This window comes from Perognathus longimembris, chromosome 3 (genome assembly GCF_023159225.1).
Source record: "Perognathus longimembris pacificus isolate PPM17 chromosome 3, ASM2315922v1, whole genome shotgun sequence".
Classification (NCBI taxonomy): domain Eukaryota; kingdom Metazoa; phylum Chordata; class Mammalia; order Rodentia; family Heteromyidae; genus Perognathus; species Perognathus longimembris.
Genome location: NC_063163.1, coordinates 74,176,113 through 74,192,678, shown reverse-complemented (window position 1 = coordinate 74,192,678; position 16,566 = coordinate 74,176,113). Strand labels below are relative to the sequence as shown.

The 16,566-nt window shown below is 49.6% G+C and overlaps 2 protein-coding genes across 2 annotated transcripts; both read right to left on the bottom strand.

The window, feature by feature from the left end:
* Window positions 1–664: 664 nt before the first annotated feature.
* Dnase2 (deoxyribonuclease 2, lysosomal) lies at window positions 665–5,697 on the bottom strand. Its single transcript, XM_048342406.1, has 6 exons — window positions 5,475–5,697; window positions 5,198–5,378; window positions 5,021–5,102; window positions 4,672–4,836; window positions 3,012–3,209; window positions 665–1,059 (listed from the first exon to the last, which is right to left on the bottom strand). The coding sequence occupies exons 1-6, from the start codon at window positions 5,567–5,569 to the stop codon at window positions 683–685; spliced, it is 1,098 nt and encodes a 365-aa protein (XP_048198363.1). The 5' UTR covers window positions 5,570–5,697; the 3' UTR covers window positions 665–682.
* Window positions 5,698–6,610: 913 nt separating this feature from the next.
* On the bottom strand, window positions 6,611–10,353 carry Klf1 (Kruppel like factor 1). Its single transcript, XM_048342408.1, has 3 exons — window positions 10,188–10,353; window positions 8,386–9,202; window positions 6,611–7,165 (listed from the first exon to the last, which is right to left on the bottom strand). Exons 1-3 carry the CDS (start codon window positions 10,272–10,274, stop codon window positions 6,990–6,992), a joined length of 1,080 nt encoding a protein of 359 aa, XP_048198365.1. The 5' UTR covers window positions 10,275–10,353; the 3' UTR covers window positions 6,611–6,989.
* Between the last annotated feature and the right edge of the window lie 6,213 nt (window positions 10,354–16,566).

Sequence of the window (16,566 nt, the reverse complement as noted above, 5' to 3'; positions counted from 1 at the left end):
GTAGCACATTATTCTCATTTTGCATACCAGGTGACTAAGGCAGAAGTCATGGCACATAATTAAGATGACACAGTTAGGAAAGTACTGGCTAAGAGTCAAACTCAAGTGCAGGCTGGGAGTATGGAGGTAGGTAGTATGCTTTAGCATGCCTCAGGCCCTGGATTAAATTCAATCCACAAAAAAATCAAGCTGGGCATTGGTGGCTCACTGTTTTAATCCTAGCTACTACAGAGGCTGAGAATCCAGGTTTGAAGCCAGCTTGGGCAACAAAGTTCCTGACAGTGGAGATGTGGTTCAACCTTGATTTTTAAAAAATTTAAAAACCAGCTGGGCACTGTTGCCTCACACCTGTAATCCTAGCTACACAAGAGGGTGAGATATGAGGATCATGGTTCAAAGCTAGCCCAGGCAGTAAAGTCTGTAAGACTCTTATCTCCAATGAGACACACCAGAAAACTGGAAGTGGCACTGTGGCTCAAGTGGTAGAGCACTACGCCAGCCAGAGTGGTAGACTGCTGGAACGCCCAGGCCTTGAGTTCAAGCCTCATGACCAACCCCTTCCACCCCCCAAAAAACTCCAAAAACAAAAAACCAAGGGAAAGAGTGATTCCCGGAATTAGAGCCCCAGTACTGACACACATACACCAAAAAACGAAGGCAAATCCAAGCAAGTTCCTGAGTCTTAGTTCTTTGCTCTGTTGAGTTTCCAGGCGCTACTCCCTTCTCCACAGGGCTTCCAGGCCTTCACCAGGGGCTGGAAGGCCTTCCAGAGGGCTGGCAGCTGGGTACAGAGTGTGCCCCCACCCCGATGTTCCTCTCCCTGATTGCGATTCATGTCACCAATGCAGGTCCAGGGCCCTTCTGGGGCAACACACCATTTGGAATGGTCCTCCGTGGCGCTGAAGGTTGGGCCACTTGGTCCTGGAAAACCCGTCTGCGTCACATCCAGAATTTGCTGTGTCCCAGAGCAGTTGGAGGGCAAAATGCCTGGAGAGTTTGGCCAGAATTGGACATGCAGGTTGCTGCCAAGGGCCGCTGCCAACCAGCCAGAGTACAAGTCTGCAGAGGAGAGGAGGGCATGGGCTGGGGCAGGGGCACTGGGGGGCATTCCCCAGGCCACTGTCCCCCTCTTGAGCTCAATTCTAACCAATTTTTCTTTCTTTCATATATGTATGTCAGTACTATCTCTTGAACTCAGAACCTGGGCACTGCCCTTTAGCTTTTTTTTTTTTTTTTGGCCAGTCCTGGGCCTTGGACTCAGGGCCTGAGCACTGTCCCTGGCTTCTTTTTTTTTCCTTTTTTCTCAAGGCTAGCACTCTGCCACTTGAGCCACAGCACCACTTCTGGCCGTTTTCTGTATATGTGGTACTGGGGAATTGAACTCAGGGCCTCATGTATACGAGGCAAGCACTCTTGCCACTAGGCCATATCCCCAGCCCCCCCTTAGCTTTTTTGATCAAGGCTGACACTCTATCACTTAAGCTATACCTCCATTTCCAGCTTTTTGCTTATTAATTGAAAGTAAGAGTCTCATGGCCTTTCATGCCCAGGCTGGCTTTGAAAACAATCCTCAGGCTGGGAATATGGCCTAGTGGCAAAGGGTGCCTACCTCGTATACATGAAGCCCTGGGTTCGATTCCTCAGCACCATATATATAGAAACGGCCAGAAGGGGCGCTGTGGCTCAAGTGGTAGAGTGCTAGCCTTGAGCAAAAAGAAGCCAGGAACAGTGCTCAGGCCCTGAGTTCAAGGCCCAGGACTGGCAAAAAAAAAAAAAAAAGAAAACAATCCTCAGATCTCAGCCTCCTTAAGTACCTGGAATTAGAGATGTGAGCCAAATGATGCTCGGAAATTCTTGGAATGAGGGCTGGGAATATGGCCTAGTGGTAGAGTGCTTGCCTAGCATACATGGAGCCCTGGATTCGATTCCTCAGCACCACATATATAGAAAAATCCAGAAGTGGCACTGTGGCTCAAGTGGCAGAGTGCTAGCCTTGAGCAAAAAAGAAGCCAGGGACAGTGCTCAGGCCCCGAGTTCAGGCCCCATGACTGGCAAAGAGAGAGAGAGAGAGAGAGAGAGAGAGAGAGAGAGAGAGAGAGAGAGAGAGAGAGAGAGAGAGAAAGAGAGAGAGATTCTTGGAATGACATTAACACCCATTACCAAATACTTTATATTTATCACTTCATGTATCCCATTTTTCAAGCTAGTACACTAAGACTTAAATTACATATCAGAAACCAATACATATTTTTTCAGTGGTATTGGGGTTTGAATTCAGCCTCACGCTTGCTAAGCAGGCACCCATATCCAGAGAGCCACATGCACTCCATTTTTGCTTTACTTATTTTTCAGGAAAGAATCTCATGTTTCAGGTTTTGTTTTGCTCTTGCTGGTCATGTGGTTTGAACTCTGGGCCTAGGCACTGTCCCTGAGTTTCTTTTGCTCAAGGCTAGAGCTCTACCATTTGAACCACAGCCCCATTTCCAGCTTTTTTTTTTTTTTAATTTATTGGAAATAAGAGTCTCATGGGGGGCTGGGAATGTGGCTTAGCAGTAGAGTGCTTGCCTAGTATCCATGAAACCCTGGGTTCAAATCCACATATAGAAAAAAGGTTGGAAGTAGAGCTGTGGCTCAAGTGGTAGAGTGCTATCTTTGAGCAAAAGGAAGCCAGGAACAGTGCTCAGGCCCTGAGTTCAAGCCCCAGGACTGGCAAAAAAAAAAGTGTCTCATGGACTTTCCTGCCCAAGCTTTGAACTATGATTCTTAGATCTTAGCCTCCTGAGTAGCTAGGATTATACGTGTGAGCCACCAGCACCTGGCCTCGTTTGGATTTTTTGTTTTCTATCCTCCAACAGAGATCTTCCTACCTCTACCTCCTAAGTAGCTGGGATTACAGGCATGAGTCACTATGACTGGTCCAGAAACGAATATTTGAACCCAAGTCTATACACCAGACACTTTTTTCCTTCAAAGAATGAGCTCTCTTCTCCATCTCTCCACCTTAGGCTCACCATCTCCAAACTTTCCAGACTTGGCAAAGCTCTGGAAGGTAGATGCTGCCTGTGATATGAGTGTCACACTGCTGTTCCAGGGTTCATGGACAACATGGTGGCCTTTGATGACTTCCTCTAGGTCAGGAAATTTCTGGGCAAATGTGCCTTCCAGCTTGTGGTCGAAGACCAGGGGATAGGTGTACATCAGCTGCCTGCCTGGAAGACACAGGGGGAGAGCAGCCAGTCCAAGGTTGTTGTAGTTGTTTGTGTGTTTTATAGCATCAGAGATCAAACACAGAGACTTACATAGGAATGGTGGGCTAAGTTCTCCGTCATTAGCTCTATCAAGGCTCCCTCCCCACTTTTTTGTGCCAGTCCTGGGGCTTGAACTTAGGACCTAGGTGCTCTCACTTTGCTTTTTCACTCAAATCTGGTCTTTTAACACTTTATCAATTGAGCAACACCTCTGCTTCTGGCTTTTTGCCGGTGAATCAAAGTGTCTCACTGACTTTCCTGCCCCAAGCTGGCTTCAAATCAAGATCCTCAGATCTTAGCCTCCTGAGCTAGGATTACAGACCTGAGGCCTCAGTTCTCAGCTTGAGATTTGAACTCAGGGTCTTGTGTGTGTGTGCATTTTTTTTTTTGGCCAGTTCTGGGGCTTGAACTCAGGGCCTGAGCACTGTCCTTGGTTTCTTTTTGCTCAAGGCCAGCACTCTGCCACTTCCAGAGCACCACTTCTGGCTTTTTCTGTATATGGTGCTGAGGAATCGAACCCAGGCTTTCATGCATGCTAGGCAAACACTCTACCATTAGGCCACATTCCCAGTCCATTGTTTTTTGTTTCTTGTTTAATTTTTTCTCAGTTGTAGGGCTTGAACTCAGGGCCTGGGCACTGTCCTTGAGCCTCATTGTGCTCAAGGCTAGTGTCTAGCCCTAGAGCTACTGGGCCACTTCCAGTTTTTGATTGGTTAATTGGAGAGAAGAGTCTCACAGGGACTTTTCTGCTTAGGTTGGCTATAATTACAGGTGTGAGTCACTGGCACCTGGCAGGGCCTTGTGTTTGTTAGTCAAGTGCTTTATCACTTGAGCTATATCTTTAGCCCTCCAGTTCTTGATCCTCCTTCCTACAGCCTCTGAGTAGCTGGGATCACAAGTGTACCCCTCAAGCCTGGTTTATTGACTGAGATGAGAGGGGAGGGTCTCACTAGCTTTTTGCCTAAGTTGAACTTAAATTATGATCCTCAGCCTGTTTGAGCCACTTGGTTCTGCCTCTGTTTTTTTAGATAGGGTCTCCCTATATAGCCCAGGCTGGCCTCAAATTTGTAGTCCTCATGCCTCAGCCTCCTGAGTACGAGATTCCAGGCATGCACCACTAAGTGCATTATGCACTGGAATAATCTGGGCCTAATCACGGTCTGATCTGGGAATTTGGAACTCACTCTGCTTTGCTGATTCTACTCACCGATCCTTTTTTTTTGGCCAGTCTTGGGCCTTGGACTCAGGGCCTGAGCACTGTCCCTGGCTTCTTTTTGCTCAAGGCTAGCACTCTGCCACTTGAGCCACAGCGCCACTTCTGGCCATTTTCTGTATATGTGGTGCTGAGGAATTGAACCCAGGGCCTCATGTATACAAGGCAAGCACTCTTGCCACTAGGCCATATCCCCAGCCCCCTACTCACCGATCCTTAGGAACTGTTCCAAGGGAAAGGACACACAGATCAGAGTTTGCCCAAAGTGTTGGGCATTATGAGGCCAGCTGAAGGCACCAGATGACGCTGGTGGAGGGAAGCGTGGCACACTGTGGACTAGCCAGAAGCCTCCTTCCTGGTCCATGAGCAGGACCCCTGAACCAAAAGGTAGGAGATCAGAGGTTCAAAGTATCCCCTTGAAGCAAATCCATGTGAAACCAAGAAGACCCTCAGATCCCAAACCTTAACTCGCCCCTGCTCCCTGCCTTCCCAGCCGGGCATCAAAAGTTAGCCTGGAAAATGAGCCCCTCCCCAGCCCCGCCCCCCATCCAAGCCTCACCCTTCGTATGTCCACGGCTGCTGGTGGAGTCCACAGCCAGGCTGGATTTAGGTGGCTGGTCGTTGTACAGCAGGAAGGCGAGCTGGGAGCAACATAGGGGCAGTTCGAGGGTCCCCTCAGTTTCTGCTGCGCCCCCTCCCAACAGTCCCACCCCAGGTTCTGCCAGGACCCGGTCACCTGGCTGGCATTACTGCGGTACAGCGGCAGCAGGCTGCGGCCTACGGCTCCCTCGGAGCTGTTGATGGACCCCACACCGTCGCGCCAACCCCCCGAGGTCTCGTCCAGGTATTTGTACCGTAGCCCCCTCCATGGTGCATCCTCGGGCCCTCTATGGGCCGGCAGCTTGTACACTACGAACCTGGAGGTTGGTGAAGGCACAGATACAGAGAAACCAGGGCGGAATCCTAATGTTCCACGAGCAGTTCAGCCATCCCGGGGACTCCCAGACACTCACCAGTCCACAGGCTGCCCAGAGTCCCCAAGACAGCGCAGGGCTCCTGCAGGGCCCCACAGCAGGGCGCACAGCAGCACAGGGCTCAGCGACGCCATGCGGTTGCTGTTGCAGCTCGGAGTTTGCGGCGGACCCTCGAGGAGCCGGGTCACGAGCAGCGGAGGGAAGTGAGCACTTCCCCAAACTCGCCGCGGAGACCGGAGACCGAGCTACCGGGTTCGGAAGGCGGGGTCGTCGTCGGGCGTGGCTTCCCCCCCCCCCCCCCCCCCCCGGTCGGTCCCGCCCTGGCCGGTGCAGCGTGGCCATGCCCCCACGCCCATCCCGCCTCTGATTGGGCCTTCTCAAGCCCCACCCCTATTTCCCCTTTCTCCTGTTTTTCCTTTCTTTCTTCCCCCCTCCCCCTTTCCTCCCCTTCTCCTCTCCTTTCACTTCCCTTCTCCGTTTCCCTCTTCCCGGTCTCACACAGCCCGGGAGGCCAGGTTGTAGCCCAGACAGGCCTGGAAATTGTGTTTGTTTTGTTTTGTTTTTTTGGCCAGTCCTGGGGCTTGGACTCAGGGCCTGAGCACTGTCCCTGGCTTCTTTTTGCTCAAGGCTAGCACTCTGCCACTTGAGCCACAGCGCCACTTCTGGCCATTTTCTGTATATGTGGTGCTGGGGAATTGAACCCAGGGCCTCATGAATACAAGGCAGGCACTCTAGCCACTAGGCCATATCCCCAGTCCAGGCCTGGAAATTGTGATCCTCCTCCTTCCCCTGCTTCCCCAATGCTGGGGTTACAGGCCCGGAACACCTGTCTACCTGGGTCCAATTCTTGTCCTCTGTTGATTTAAGTGGTGGTAGTGCTCTGGTATTTTGTCCCCTTTTTAATTCTTATGTTTTCCCCAGGCTACCCCTGAGTTGGTTAAGAATGTGATGGGGATTGGGGACTGAAGGGAGACTTGTCTAGTCTCCAGTTACTGAGACAGGAGACCGGATAGTGTGCTCTAAGGGAGGATCCTGCGAAGCCGGCAGTGCTTGAGGGTCATTGGAGGTGGGTGAGGGGGGTGTTGTTGAGGCTTAGGAGGTGAGGGTGTGTATGTCCTCCAATATCTTCATTCTTTTCACTCCTTTCAGCTCCCCAAGCCCACAGACACTCAGGCCAAAGCTCAAGTTTTTATGAGGGGCTTATTGATAGAATCCATACTCATGCACAGTTGATAGGGAATTTCTGTGGGTCACAGCATGAAATCCCTTCTGAACCCCAAGGTCTCTGGGAAAACTTCACCACTCTCCCACCTGACTGTGAGCTGATCTGAGGGTCTATCTCAGTCCGTTTATTTGATGGTCTGGCACTTGTTGCTCAGGACATGGCTGGATGGAGTGGGGGAGAGATGTTTTCCATTGAAAATTCCCTCAAGGTGTGTCTGTGAGCTTAGATAGATGAGTTCCGCAAATCCAAGAAAGGGTCAGTCCTTGAGAAAACCACCCTATGTGAATCCACTGTTTTTCCCTGGCAATATTGGGGTACCAGGGTGGGGCTCAAAGGTGGCGCTTCATGTGCAAGGCCAGGTGATCAGAACGGGAAAAGGCACGTGGGCAGAGTTGGCAGCCAAAGGGGCGCTGTCCTGTGTGCTTCCGGAAATGGCGGGTCAGCTCATCTGAACGGGCGAACCTCCAGCCACAGTTGTCCCAGGAACAGGCATAAGGCTTCTCTCCTGGAGAGGGAGGAGGAAGCTGTGAGTACCAAAGACAGAGCCGCACCAGTTCCTTTTCCTCAGTACTTAGGCTCTGTGACCCTGACCTCCTTCATCAGTTACAAGGCCCAAAGCAGTTGCGCACATGTGTGTGCGCGCCGCCCATCAGTACTAAAGCTTAAACTCAGAGCCTGGACCCTGTCTGGAGCTTTTTTCCCTTCCAAGCTAACAGTCTACCACTGAGCCACACCTCCACTTTCTGCTTTCTTGCTCGCTAATGGAAGATAAATAAGAAGCTCTGGGATTTATCCGCCTGGGTTGGTTTCCAAATGTGATCCACAAGGCTGGGAATGTGGTTTAGTGGTAGAGTGCTTGCCTAGCATGTATGAAGCCCTGGGTTCTATTCCTTATTACCACATAAACAGAGAAAGCCAGAATTGGTGCTGTGGCTCAAGTGGTAGAGTGTTATCCTTGAGCAAAGGAAGCTCAGGGACAGTGCCCAGGCCCTGAGTTTAGGACTAGAAAAAAAAAATGTGATCCACAAATCTCAGCTTCCTGAGTAGCTGGGATTACAGACATGAACCACATCGGTGCCCACCTGGTTTCTCCGTGTTCTTGTACCAATGGGGGCTCTATATCTGCTGGCCAATTTTACCACTGACCTTGGTCTAGGAGCCCTGAAGTCCACCTGATTCCTTCAGACCTACCTTCAGTAATTAAACTGTCCCCTTGCTACACGTGGCCCTACTTCCCTACGCCCTGACAAGGTCCTTTCTTCTAGATCTTTTCTTTTCCTCGAGGCCTGCCAGTGCTTCTGAGCAACAACCTGGGCGAGCTGCTCTGAAAATCAGTCTGCTCAGGCATTTCACACACCCTCTCTGGGTCCCAGCCATGCCCCCCACAAGTCTGTCTCGGCCTGCACTAACAACAAACTCCTACAGCCACGCTCATTCCAAGTAGGGGCCTGCTTGAAGTCCCTCCTTCTAGCGCAGCCCTTTCTATCATTGGTCTGGCTTTCTGCTACTCCGCCCACCCGTGGCCTTAAGTCTGACACTTCAACTCCCAGAAGTTTCCAGGTCTTCTCTGCCGGAAGGGATCCTAGGCTCAGTCCCTGCCCCTGCCCCTCTACCCCCAGGTCCCAGAACCCCTCCAGGCTCTCCTTACCCTCACCCCCTGCATTAGGACTCTGACATTAGCCCCGCCCCTTTGCGACTGCTTCCCCCTCCGCCACGCCCCCTTACCCGTGTGCGTGCGCAGATGCGCTTTCAGGTGCGAGCTCTTGGTGTAGCTCTTGCCGCAGCCCGGGTGCGCGCACGTGTGCGCCGCCTGCCTCTTGTGCGCCCCCGAGCGCCGGCTGCGCTTGGGGACCGCAGCCTCTGCCATCACGCTGGGGTCTGCTGCAGTCCCCCCGAGTCCGGTGCCCATTGTACCAGGTCCCAGACAACTCAGAAAAGAAGGGGGTGCTGCGGGGCCCGGGGAAGGCCGGAACAGCTGGAAGTGCCCTTGGTACTGTGGCGGTGCCGGGTACAGCGCCGGGTACCCCGAGAGCAGCCCGTACGGGGCGCCCGGCCCCGTGGGCAACGAGAACCCGGTGCGTGCAAAGTAGCTGGCCGAGGAGCTCGCTCCTGACTCAGGGTACCCTGGCTGCAGCGGCAGCGCCTTGAGATCAGGTGCCGGAGCCAGGGCTGGGGCCACAAAGGGGTCAGGTGTGGGGGGTCGCGGGGCAGGGTGTCCCCAACCTGCGTGCTCCTCGGACCCCAAAAGCCCAGCCACTAATCCCGAGCCGCCCGCATAGGCGCCCAGACTCTCAGGCTGCGGGGGGAACGGCACCCCTGGGCCCTCACTGGGCGCCAGCGCACAGGGTCGGGGCACCCCGCCAAGCTCGGGCCCGGGGAAGTTGGTGAGGAAAAGATCTGGGTCCCAGGCGCAGGCCACGTCCCTCTCATCGTCTTGGTCCTCCCCGGGAGGGTCCTCCGACTTCAGGCCTGTGTGAAGGGGCAGCCCCATGGGGTCCGGGGGGCCTGGGCCCATGTCCTGTGCCTCGTCGGAGCGCCACCACTGCGGGGGGTCAGGGGGAGGACTCGGAGTTAGGCCTTCGTGGACCCCGAGGGTACCCTGTCCAGGGACAGTGCCTGCTGGACACCCTGGCAGGACAGGCTAACCAAAAGGTACAGAAAATGGGGTCCTATTTGCCTATCTCTCCCCCACATTGCCCCCTTCCCCCAACCTGCGACAGCTCGAGACAGAAATCCATCAAGTCTGGCTGGAAGCGTGAGATAAGCTTTCATTATCTGGAGCCACATTAGGATGGGGGAAGGGGTGGCAGAGCTGTTTTGGGGAGGCTGTTGAGGGTGGGGACACCAAGCCTTGACTCAGTTTCCCCCCTAGACCATCTCTTTCCCCATCTCCCTCTCCAACATGGTAAATCCCAAAGCCTGGAACCCCCCCCCGCCCCCCCCCCCCATACACACACATATTTACCATTCACCAGTCCCAGATAACTTGGTTTGGTCCTTCTGAGCCCAGGTCTATACTGTGTCAATTTTTTATTTAAATTATTATTTTTTATTTTTGAGACAGAATCTTAACTGTAAAGCTCAGCCTAGCCTCCCTCCACTCTTTCTTTCTTATTTTTTTCTTTCTTTCTGCTCAGGGCTAGTGCTCTACCACTTGAACCACAGTACCCTTCTGGCTTTTTTTGAGTAGTTTATTGGAGAAAAGAGTCTCCTAGACTTTCCTGCCTAGGCTGGCTTTGAACCGCAATCCTCAGATCTCTGCCTCCTGAGTAACTAAGGCATGAGCCACTGGCATCTGGGGTAGCCTCAACTCTTGATCCTCCTCTTCTTCCTCCCACTGAGATTACAGGACTGTACCCCTATGACCAGCTCCAGAACTCAAGTTTTCTATTGCAGAAATCGGCCCCACCTAGAGCCCCAAACCCTTAGAAGCCCCTCACCCACAGACAGGGCCCAAAGCCCTGCCCAAAGCAGAGGAAACCAAGGAAAGATGCAGTCCCCACTCATTGGTGCCCACTTGGCCCTACCTTAAAGATGTCCTCCTGGCCGTCCTGAAAGGGGCCCAGGGTGGCCAGTGTGCTGAGAGAAGGCCGGGCAGTCTCAGCTACAGCCATGGCTGGCTGATGCCCACCCTGGGCCTCAGACCTCCTCACTGTCTACTGCCTCGTGGGCTCTGAGGCTCTGTGGGCCCCTTGGAGGGCTGCTTTCTGCCCTCAGATGATTGGCTACAGCCTCTGATAAGACCCAGGCAAGGTGGGGGTCATTTTCTAGAGGAACAGACTTCACTTTGGCCTGTTTGGGGCTGGGCCTTAAAGACAGATTCTGTATCCAAAGCCAAGTCAGATGTCAGGGGCTGTGGGAGAAGGGGGCACTAGGGGTGAAGGCTTAAGAACAGGATAAAAAGAGTCACTTGAGTGTTCCAACAGCAAGAGGTTTGGGAAGTGTTGGTTCCTTGGAGAAGGAAGGTGACAGGAAGGGGTGGGTATCTGTGGAAGGGTCTGTAGGATCTTCTGACCCCCAACTGCAGCCCTCCCTCTCCCCAATAAGCAGCAACAAACATATGGATGGGGGGACTTGGCATGAACTCACTGCCAGTATTATCAAACACACCAGATGTTGGAGGGCACTATCAGGTGGAGGCCCAGAGCCTCCAAAGCTCCATTCCCCCCCAAGAGTGGTAGTGCTAAAAGTGAAGTGTATGAGTTAGCTTATCTTTTTTTTTTTTTTTTTGGCCTGTCCTGGGTCTTCGACTCAGGGCCTGAGCACTGTCCCTGGCTTCTTCCCACTCAAGGCTAGCACTCTACTACCTGAGCCACAGTGCCCCTTCTGGCCGTTTTCCATATATGTGGTGCTGGGGAATCAAACCAAGAGCTTCATGTGTAGGAGGCAAGCGCTCTTGCCACTAGGCCATATTCCCAGCCCCTGAGTTAGCTTATTTTGAGGGATTGTAAAGTCCCAGGGCCTGAGCCTTCCCTCTCCCCCCTCCCATGGGAGAAGGGTTCTCTTGCCAATTGGTTCCTCATGGTAGCCCCTACCTGGGGATCCATGGAAGATGAGATTGAGATTAGGGTTCCTACAGGATGAGGGAACTCATAGGAGTGAAAGGACATATCTGCTCTACAGGGGACCCTTACTCTGGCTCTGGGCCTGGCTACTTGCTAGATTTGCTATCTCCAAAATTATCAGCCAAAAAGCAGGGCTGGAGGTATGGCTCAAGGGGTAGAACACTAGCTGAGTAAACAAGCTGTGCAGGCTAGAGACTATGAGATCAAACCCCAGTACCCACTAAAATAAGATAGTCAGGTACTAGTGGCTCACACCTGTAATCCTAACTACTTAGGAGGCTGGAATCTGAGGCTCAAGATTCAAAACCAGGGCTGGGGATATAGCCTAGTGGCAAGAGTGCCTGCCTCGGATACACGAGGCCCTAGGTTCGATTCCCCAGCACCACATATACAGAAAACAGCCAGAAGCGGCGCTGTGGCTCAAGTGGCAGAGTGCTAGCCTTGAGCGGGAAGAAGCCAGGGACGGTGCTCGGGCCCTGAGTCCAAGGCCCAGGACTGGCCACAAAAAAAAAAAAAAGATTCAAAACCAGCCTGAGCAGGAAAGTCCGTGAGACTCTTATTACCAATTAACCATCAAACAGTGGAGCTGAGGACTGGGAATGTGGCAACGTGGTAGAGTGCTTGTCTAGCATGCATGAAGCCCTGGGTTCAATTCCTCAGTACCACATAAACAGAAAAGGCTAGAATTGGTGCTGTGGCTCAAGTGGTAGAATGCTAGCCTTGAGCAAAAGAAGTTCAGTGCCCAGGACAGTGCCCAGGCCCTGAGTTCAAGCCTCAGGATCAAGAAAAAAAAGTGGAGCTGAGCCAGGTACCAATGGCACAATAATCCTAGCTACTCAGAAGGCTGAGATCTGAGGATCAGGGTTCGAAGCTAGCCCGGGCAGGAAAGTCTATAAGACTCCAATAAACTACTCTCAAAAAAAAAAAAAAAAAAAAAAGCCAGAAGTGGTGCTGTGGCTCGAATGGTGACTCACCTTGAGCAAAAGAAGATCAGAGACAGAGTCCAGGCCCAAAGTTCAAGCCCCAGTGTCAGCAAAAAAAAAAAAAAAAAAAGGCTTAAGTGGTATAAAATAAAAACGCTAAGGCACAGCACTCAGGCTCCAAGAATGTGCCCCAAATAACTGGCTGGGAAGGAGAGGTTTCAAAGAGAAGGTAGAGGTCTGGGAGAAGCTTATGATAGGCAGTTCACAAGTATGCTAGGTTCTCAGGCTAGGCAAGAGAACGAAGGTCAGGGGTCACGAGTGGCATTTGTCTGGGAGACAAGGCCTTTGGAACCACGTGGCCAGAAAGATGTTCCTTTCTCTCTTTTGGTTATTCTTCTATCTGATACCCAATGAGCATCATAGAACTGCAGCACCAACTAATATCAAACTCAAAGTATTCAAGGCATTAACATCAGACCTGAAACTCTGAAACTACTACACGGAAGAGTAGGAGAGACACTCGCACTTATAGGCACAGGCAGGAACTTCCTGAATAGAGTCCCAGGAGCACAACAGATAGGAGAGAGACTTAACAAATGAGACTACATTAAAATAAAAAGTGGGCTAGGAATGTGGCTTAGTGGTAGAGTGCTTACCTAGCATGCACTGAGCCTGGGGTTCAATTCCTCAGCACCACATAAACAGAAAAAGCCAGAAGTGGCACTGTAGCTCAAGAGGTAGCATGCTATCCTTGAGCAAAAAGAAGCCAGGGACAGTGCTCAGGGGCTGGGAATATGGTCTAGTAGTAGAGTGCTTGCCTCATATGCATGGAGCCCTGGGTTCAATTCCTCAGCACCACATATATAGAAAAGGCCAGAAGGGGCACTGTGGCCCAAGTGGTAGAGTGCTAGCCAGGGACAGTGCTCAGGCCAACTTCAAGCCCCAGGACTGGCAAAAAGCAAAACAAAACAAGACAGTGCTCAGGCTCTGAGTTCAAGTCCCAGGACTGAAAATAAATAAATAAAATATTTCTGCATAGCTAAGGACATAGCTACTAAACTAGAAAGTCAGCCAACCAACTGGGAAAAGATCTTTCCAGCAACATATCAGACAAAGGCCTACTATCCAAAATATACAAGGAGTTCAAAAAACTAACCCCTTCCAAAGCTAATAAGCCAATCACTAAATGGACAAGGGAGCTAAAGAGAGACTTCTTAGAAAGGGTAAGAATGACAAAGAAATACATAAGGAAATGTTCATCATCCCTGGCCATAAAGAAAATGTAAATCAAAACAACCATGAGATACCATCTTACCCCAGTTAGACTGGCCAATATTCTGAATTCTGACAACAACAAATGCTGGTGGGGATGTACAGGAAAAGGAACACTACTGAACTGCTGGTGGGAACGTAAACTAGTACAACCACTCTGGAAAGCAGTCTGGAGGTTCCTCAAAAACTAAACATAAACTTTCCCACGACCCAACCATACCTCTCCTAGGCATCTACTTTGAGCAACAGGATCCAGGATATGACAAGGGCACCTGCACTTCCATGTTCATTGTCTCACTATTCACAATAGCCAGGATATGGAAACAACCCAGATGCTCCACAATGGATGAATGGATCAAAAAAATGTGGTACCTATACACAATGGAATGTTACATAGCCATTAGAAAGGATAAAATATGTTATTCTCAGGGTAATGGATGGAACTGGAACAAATCATGTTAAGTGAGGTAAGCCAAGATCAGAGAGACAAATGGCACATGTCATCTCCCTGACATGTGGAAGTTATATTTAAAACAAACTCCAAAGATAAAGAAACAAAGGACCTTTTTCTTAATTTTTTTTCTTTTTTTGATGACTGTATTCTTTACCTCATATACAGTGTAAACCTGTGTACATCGGTGGGAAGGTGGGGGGAGGGCACAGAATCTGTGGAAAACAGGTGGAAAAGTGCAGCAGCAGAGCTCACAGGATGCACTGGACACTGATGAAAGTGAACCATGCAACTTGTGAGTGGAGATGGAAGGGAAGGGAGGAGGGAGTGAAACAACAGATGACACTATGAAAAAGGAAGGAAATGTCCTTATTCCCTGACATATATAAAGGTAACTCCACTATATATCACTTCTAAAACAAGAATAAAGTACTTTAAAATAAAAGAACTCCAGCACTAGCCCCAGCTCCAGCAAAGGAGGCTCTCAAGGAAAGGATGGAGTGGAAAGAAAGTTCATTAGCTGTAGGAGGAGGGAGTTGACCCAGAGATCTGTACTGAATGCAAAGTTGCTGGGTGGTGACAGGTTTTCTGTGGTATGAAGAGGAGGGTTTTTTTTTTTTTTGGTTTTTGGTTTTTTTGGTTTTTTTTTTTTACAGTAGTACTAGAATTTCAATGAACATTCTAGACAGATCCCTACCATTTGACCCATGTCCTCAGTCTTTTTTATTTTTTATTTTTTTGCCTTAAGGTTTTTTTTTTTTTTTTTTTCTAGATAAATGTTTTTTAATTTATTTTTCCATTTAAATTCCTATGTAACTGATAACACTAACTTCTCTTCAGCATAAAGTAGCTTGTGCTATGAGACTGAGCACACTGACATATTTTCAAAGACCAAAGTAACAAGGTAACAAGTAACAAAGTAACAAGACAATATATGATTAAGTCTTAAGTCGTATGATTAAGTTACCAATGATGGATATTAAAACCCATCAAAGTACACCCTGTAAATATGGAAGTTTATTGCATGTAAGTTCCACCTCAACAAAAGCTAATTCATATAAGGAAAAAGTCTGAGAATGGTGGTGTATACTTGTAATCCTAGCTATTTAGGAGGCAGAAATAGGAGGATCATAGTACAAGGCCAGCATCAGGCAAAAAGCATAAGACCATATCAGAAAATTGAACTAAAACCAAAAAAAAAAAAGGACAGGAGGGCATGGCTCAAGTGGTAGAGCACTTGCCTAGTAAGTGCGAGGCTCTGGTTTCAATCCCCTGTACTACCAAGAAGAGAAAAAGAAAGAAAGCAGAAAGGGACCATCTCATTTTATTTTTTGTAAGGGTGATAAACAGAGGGGTTACACTTACATAAGTTAATAAGTACACTTCTTTTCTTTAATATATTTATTGTAAAGGTGATGAACCAAGGGTGTTACCATCACATAAATAAGGTAATGAGTACATTTTTTTAAAAAACAATGTTACCTCCTCCCTCATTTTCTCCCACTTACTCCTCCCCATGCCGCTCCCCCCACCAAGTTGTAAAGGTCAAACAATCTCATTTTAAAGCACTGACAAAACTACTGCATCTAGATGTGTGTCAACACCCAAAGTAGCACGTCTTGTACATGATCTCTTTAAAATAGAGAGGAACACAAGAAGAAAGAATCAAATTAAGATTTCTTTTTGTCAGTTATGGGGCTTGAACTCAGGGCCTAGGTGCTATCCCTGAACTCTTTGTGCTCAAGGCTAGTATTCTAGCCCTTTGAGCCACAGTGTCACTTTTGTCTTTTGAGAGGTTAATTGAAGATAAGAATATCATGGGTACTTTTCTTCTTCTTCTTCTTCTTCTTCTTCTTCTTCTTCTTCTTCTTCTTCTTCTTCTTCTTCTTCTTCTTCTTCTTCTTCTTTTTTGCCAGTCCTGGGACTTGGACTCGGGGCCTGAGCACTGTCCCTGGCTAGCACTCTGCCACTTGAGCCACAGCACCACTTCTGGCTGTTTTCTATATATGTGGTGCTGGGGAATTGAACTCAGGGCTTCATGTATATGAGGCAAGCACTCTTGCCACTACGCCATATCCCCAGCCCTCATGGGCACTTTTCTGCCCAGGCTGGTTTTGAACTGCCATCCTCAGATCTCAGCCTCCTGAGTAGCTAGGGTTACAGGCGTGAGCCCCCTAAGACAGGTTGCCTACAAAGCCACAAATCTACAAATTAGATACTGCTTTAGAAAGTCATTCTCAATAGGACCTCTCAAAGGTTTCATTTCAGATGACCTGGAAGACATGTGTCCTACTAGAATAAAATAAAGCTTCAGTGGCTGGATCCAAGGGGGATAAATCTGATCTGAGGAGGTCAAAGGAAGCCAGAGGGGCCGGGCACAGAGGAATGGAACACTTCAGTGTAGGAACCTCGCAAAGCAGTTCAGACACTGGTGGCAACATCTACATTGGGGTTTGCACTCAGGTTCTTGAGCTGGCACAGATCTACTACTTGGGCTACAAGAAGCCTCCTCTCCCCCTCTGTTTTCTTTTGCTTTAATTATTTTTCCTGTAGAGTCTCCTGGTTTTGAGTAGGCAAAACCTTCAGCCTCCTATGTACCTTGTAACATATCCTCATGTCTGGCTTTTTGGTTAAGATGCGGTCTCCCTAACTTTGTGTCCTTCTACCATGATCCCCTCAATCTGCACCTCCCAAG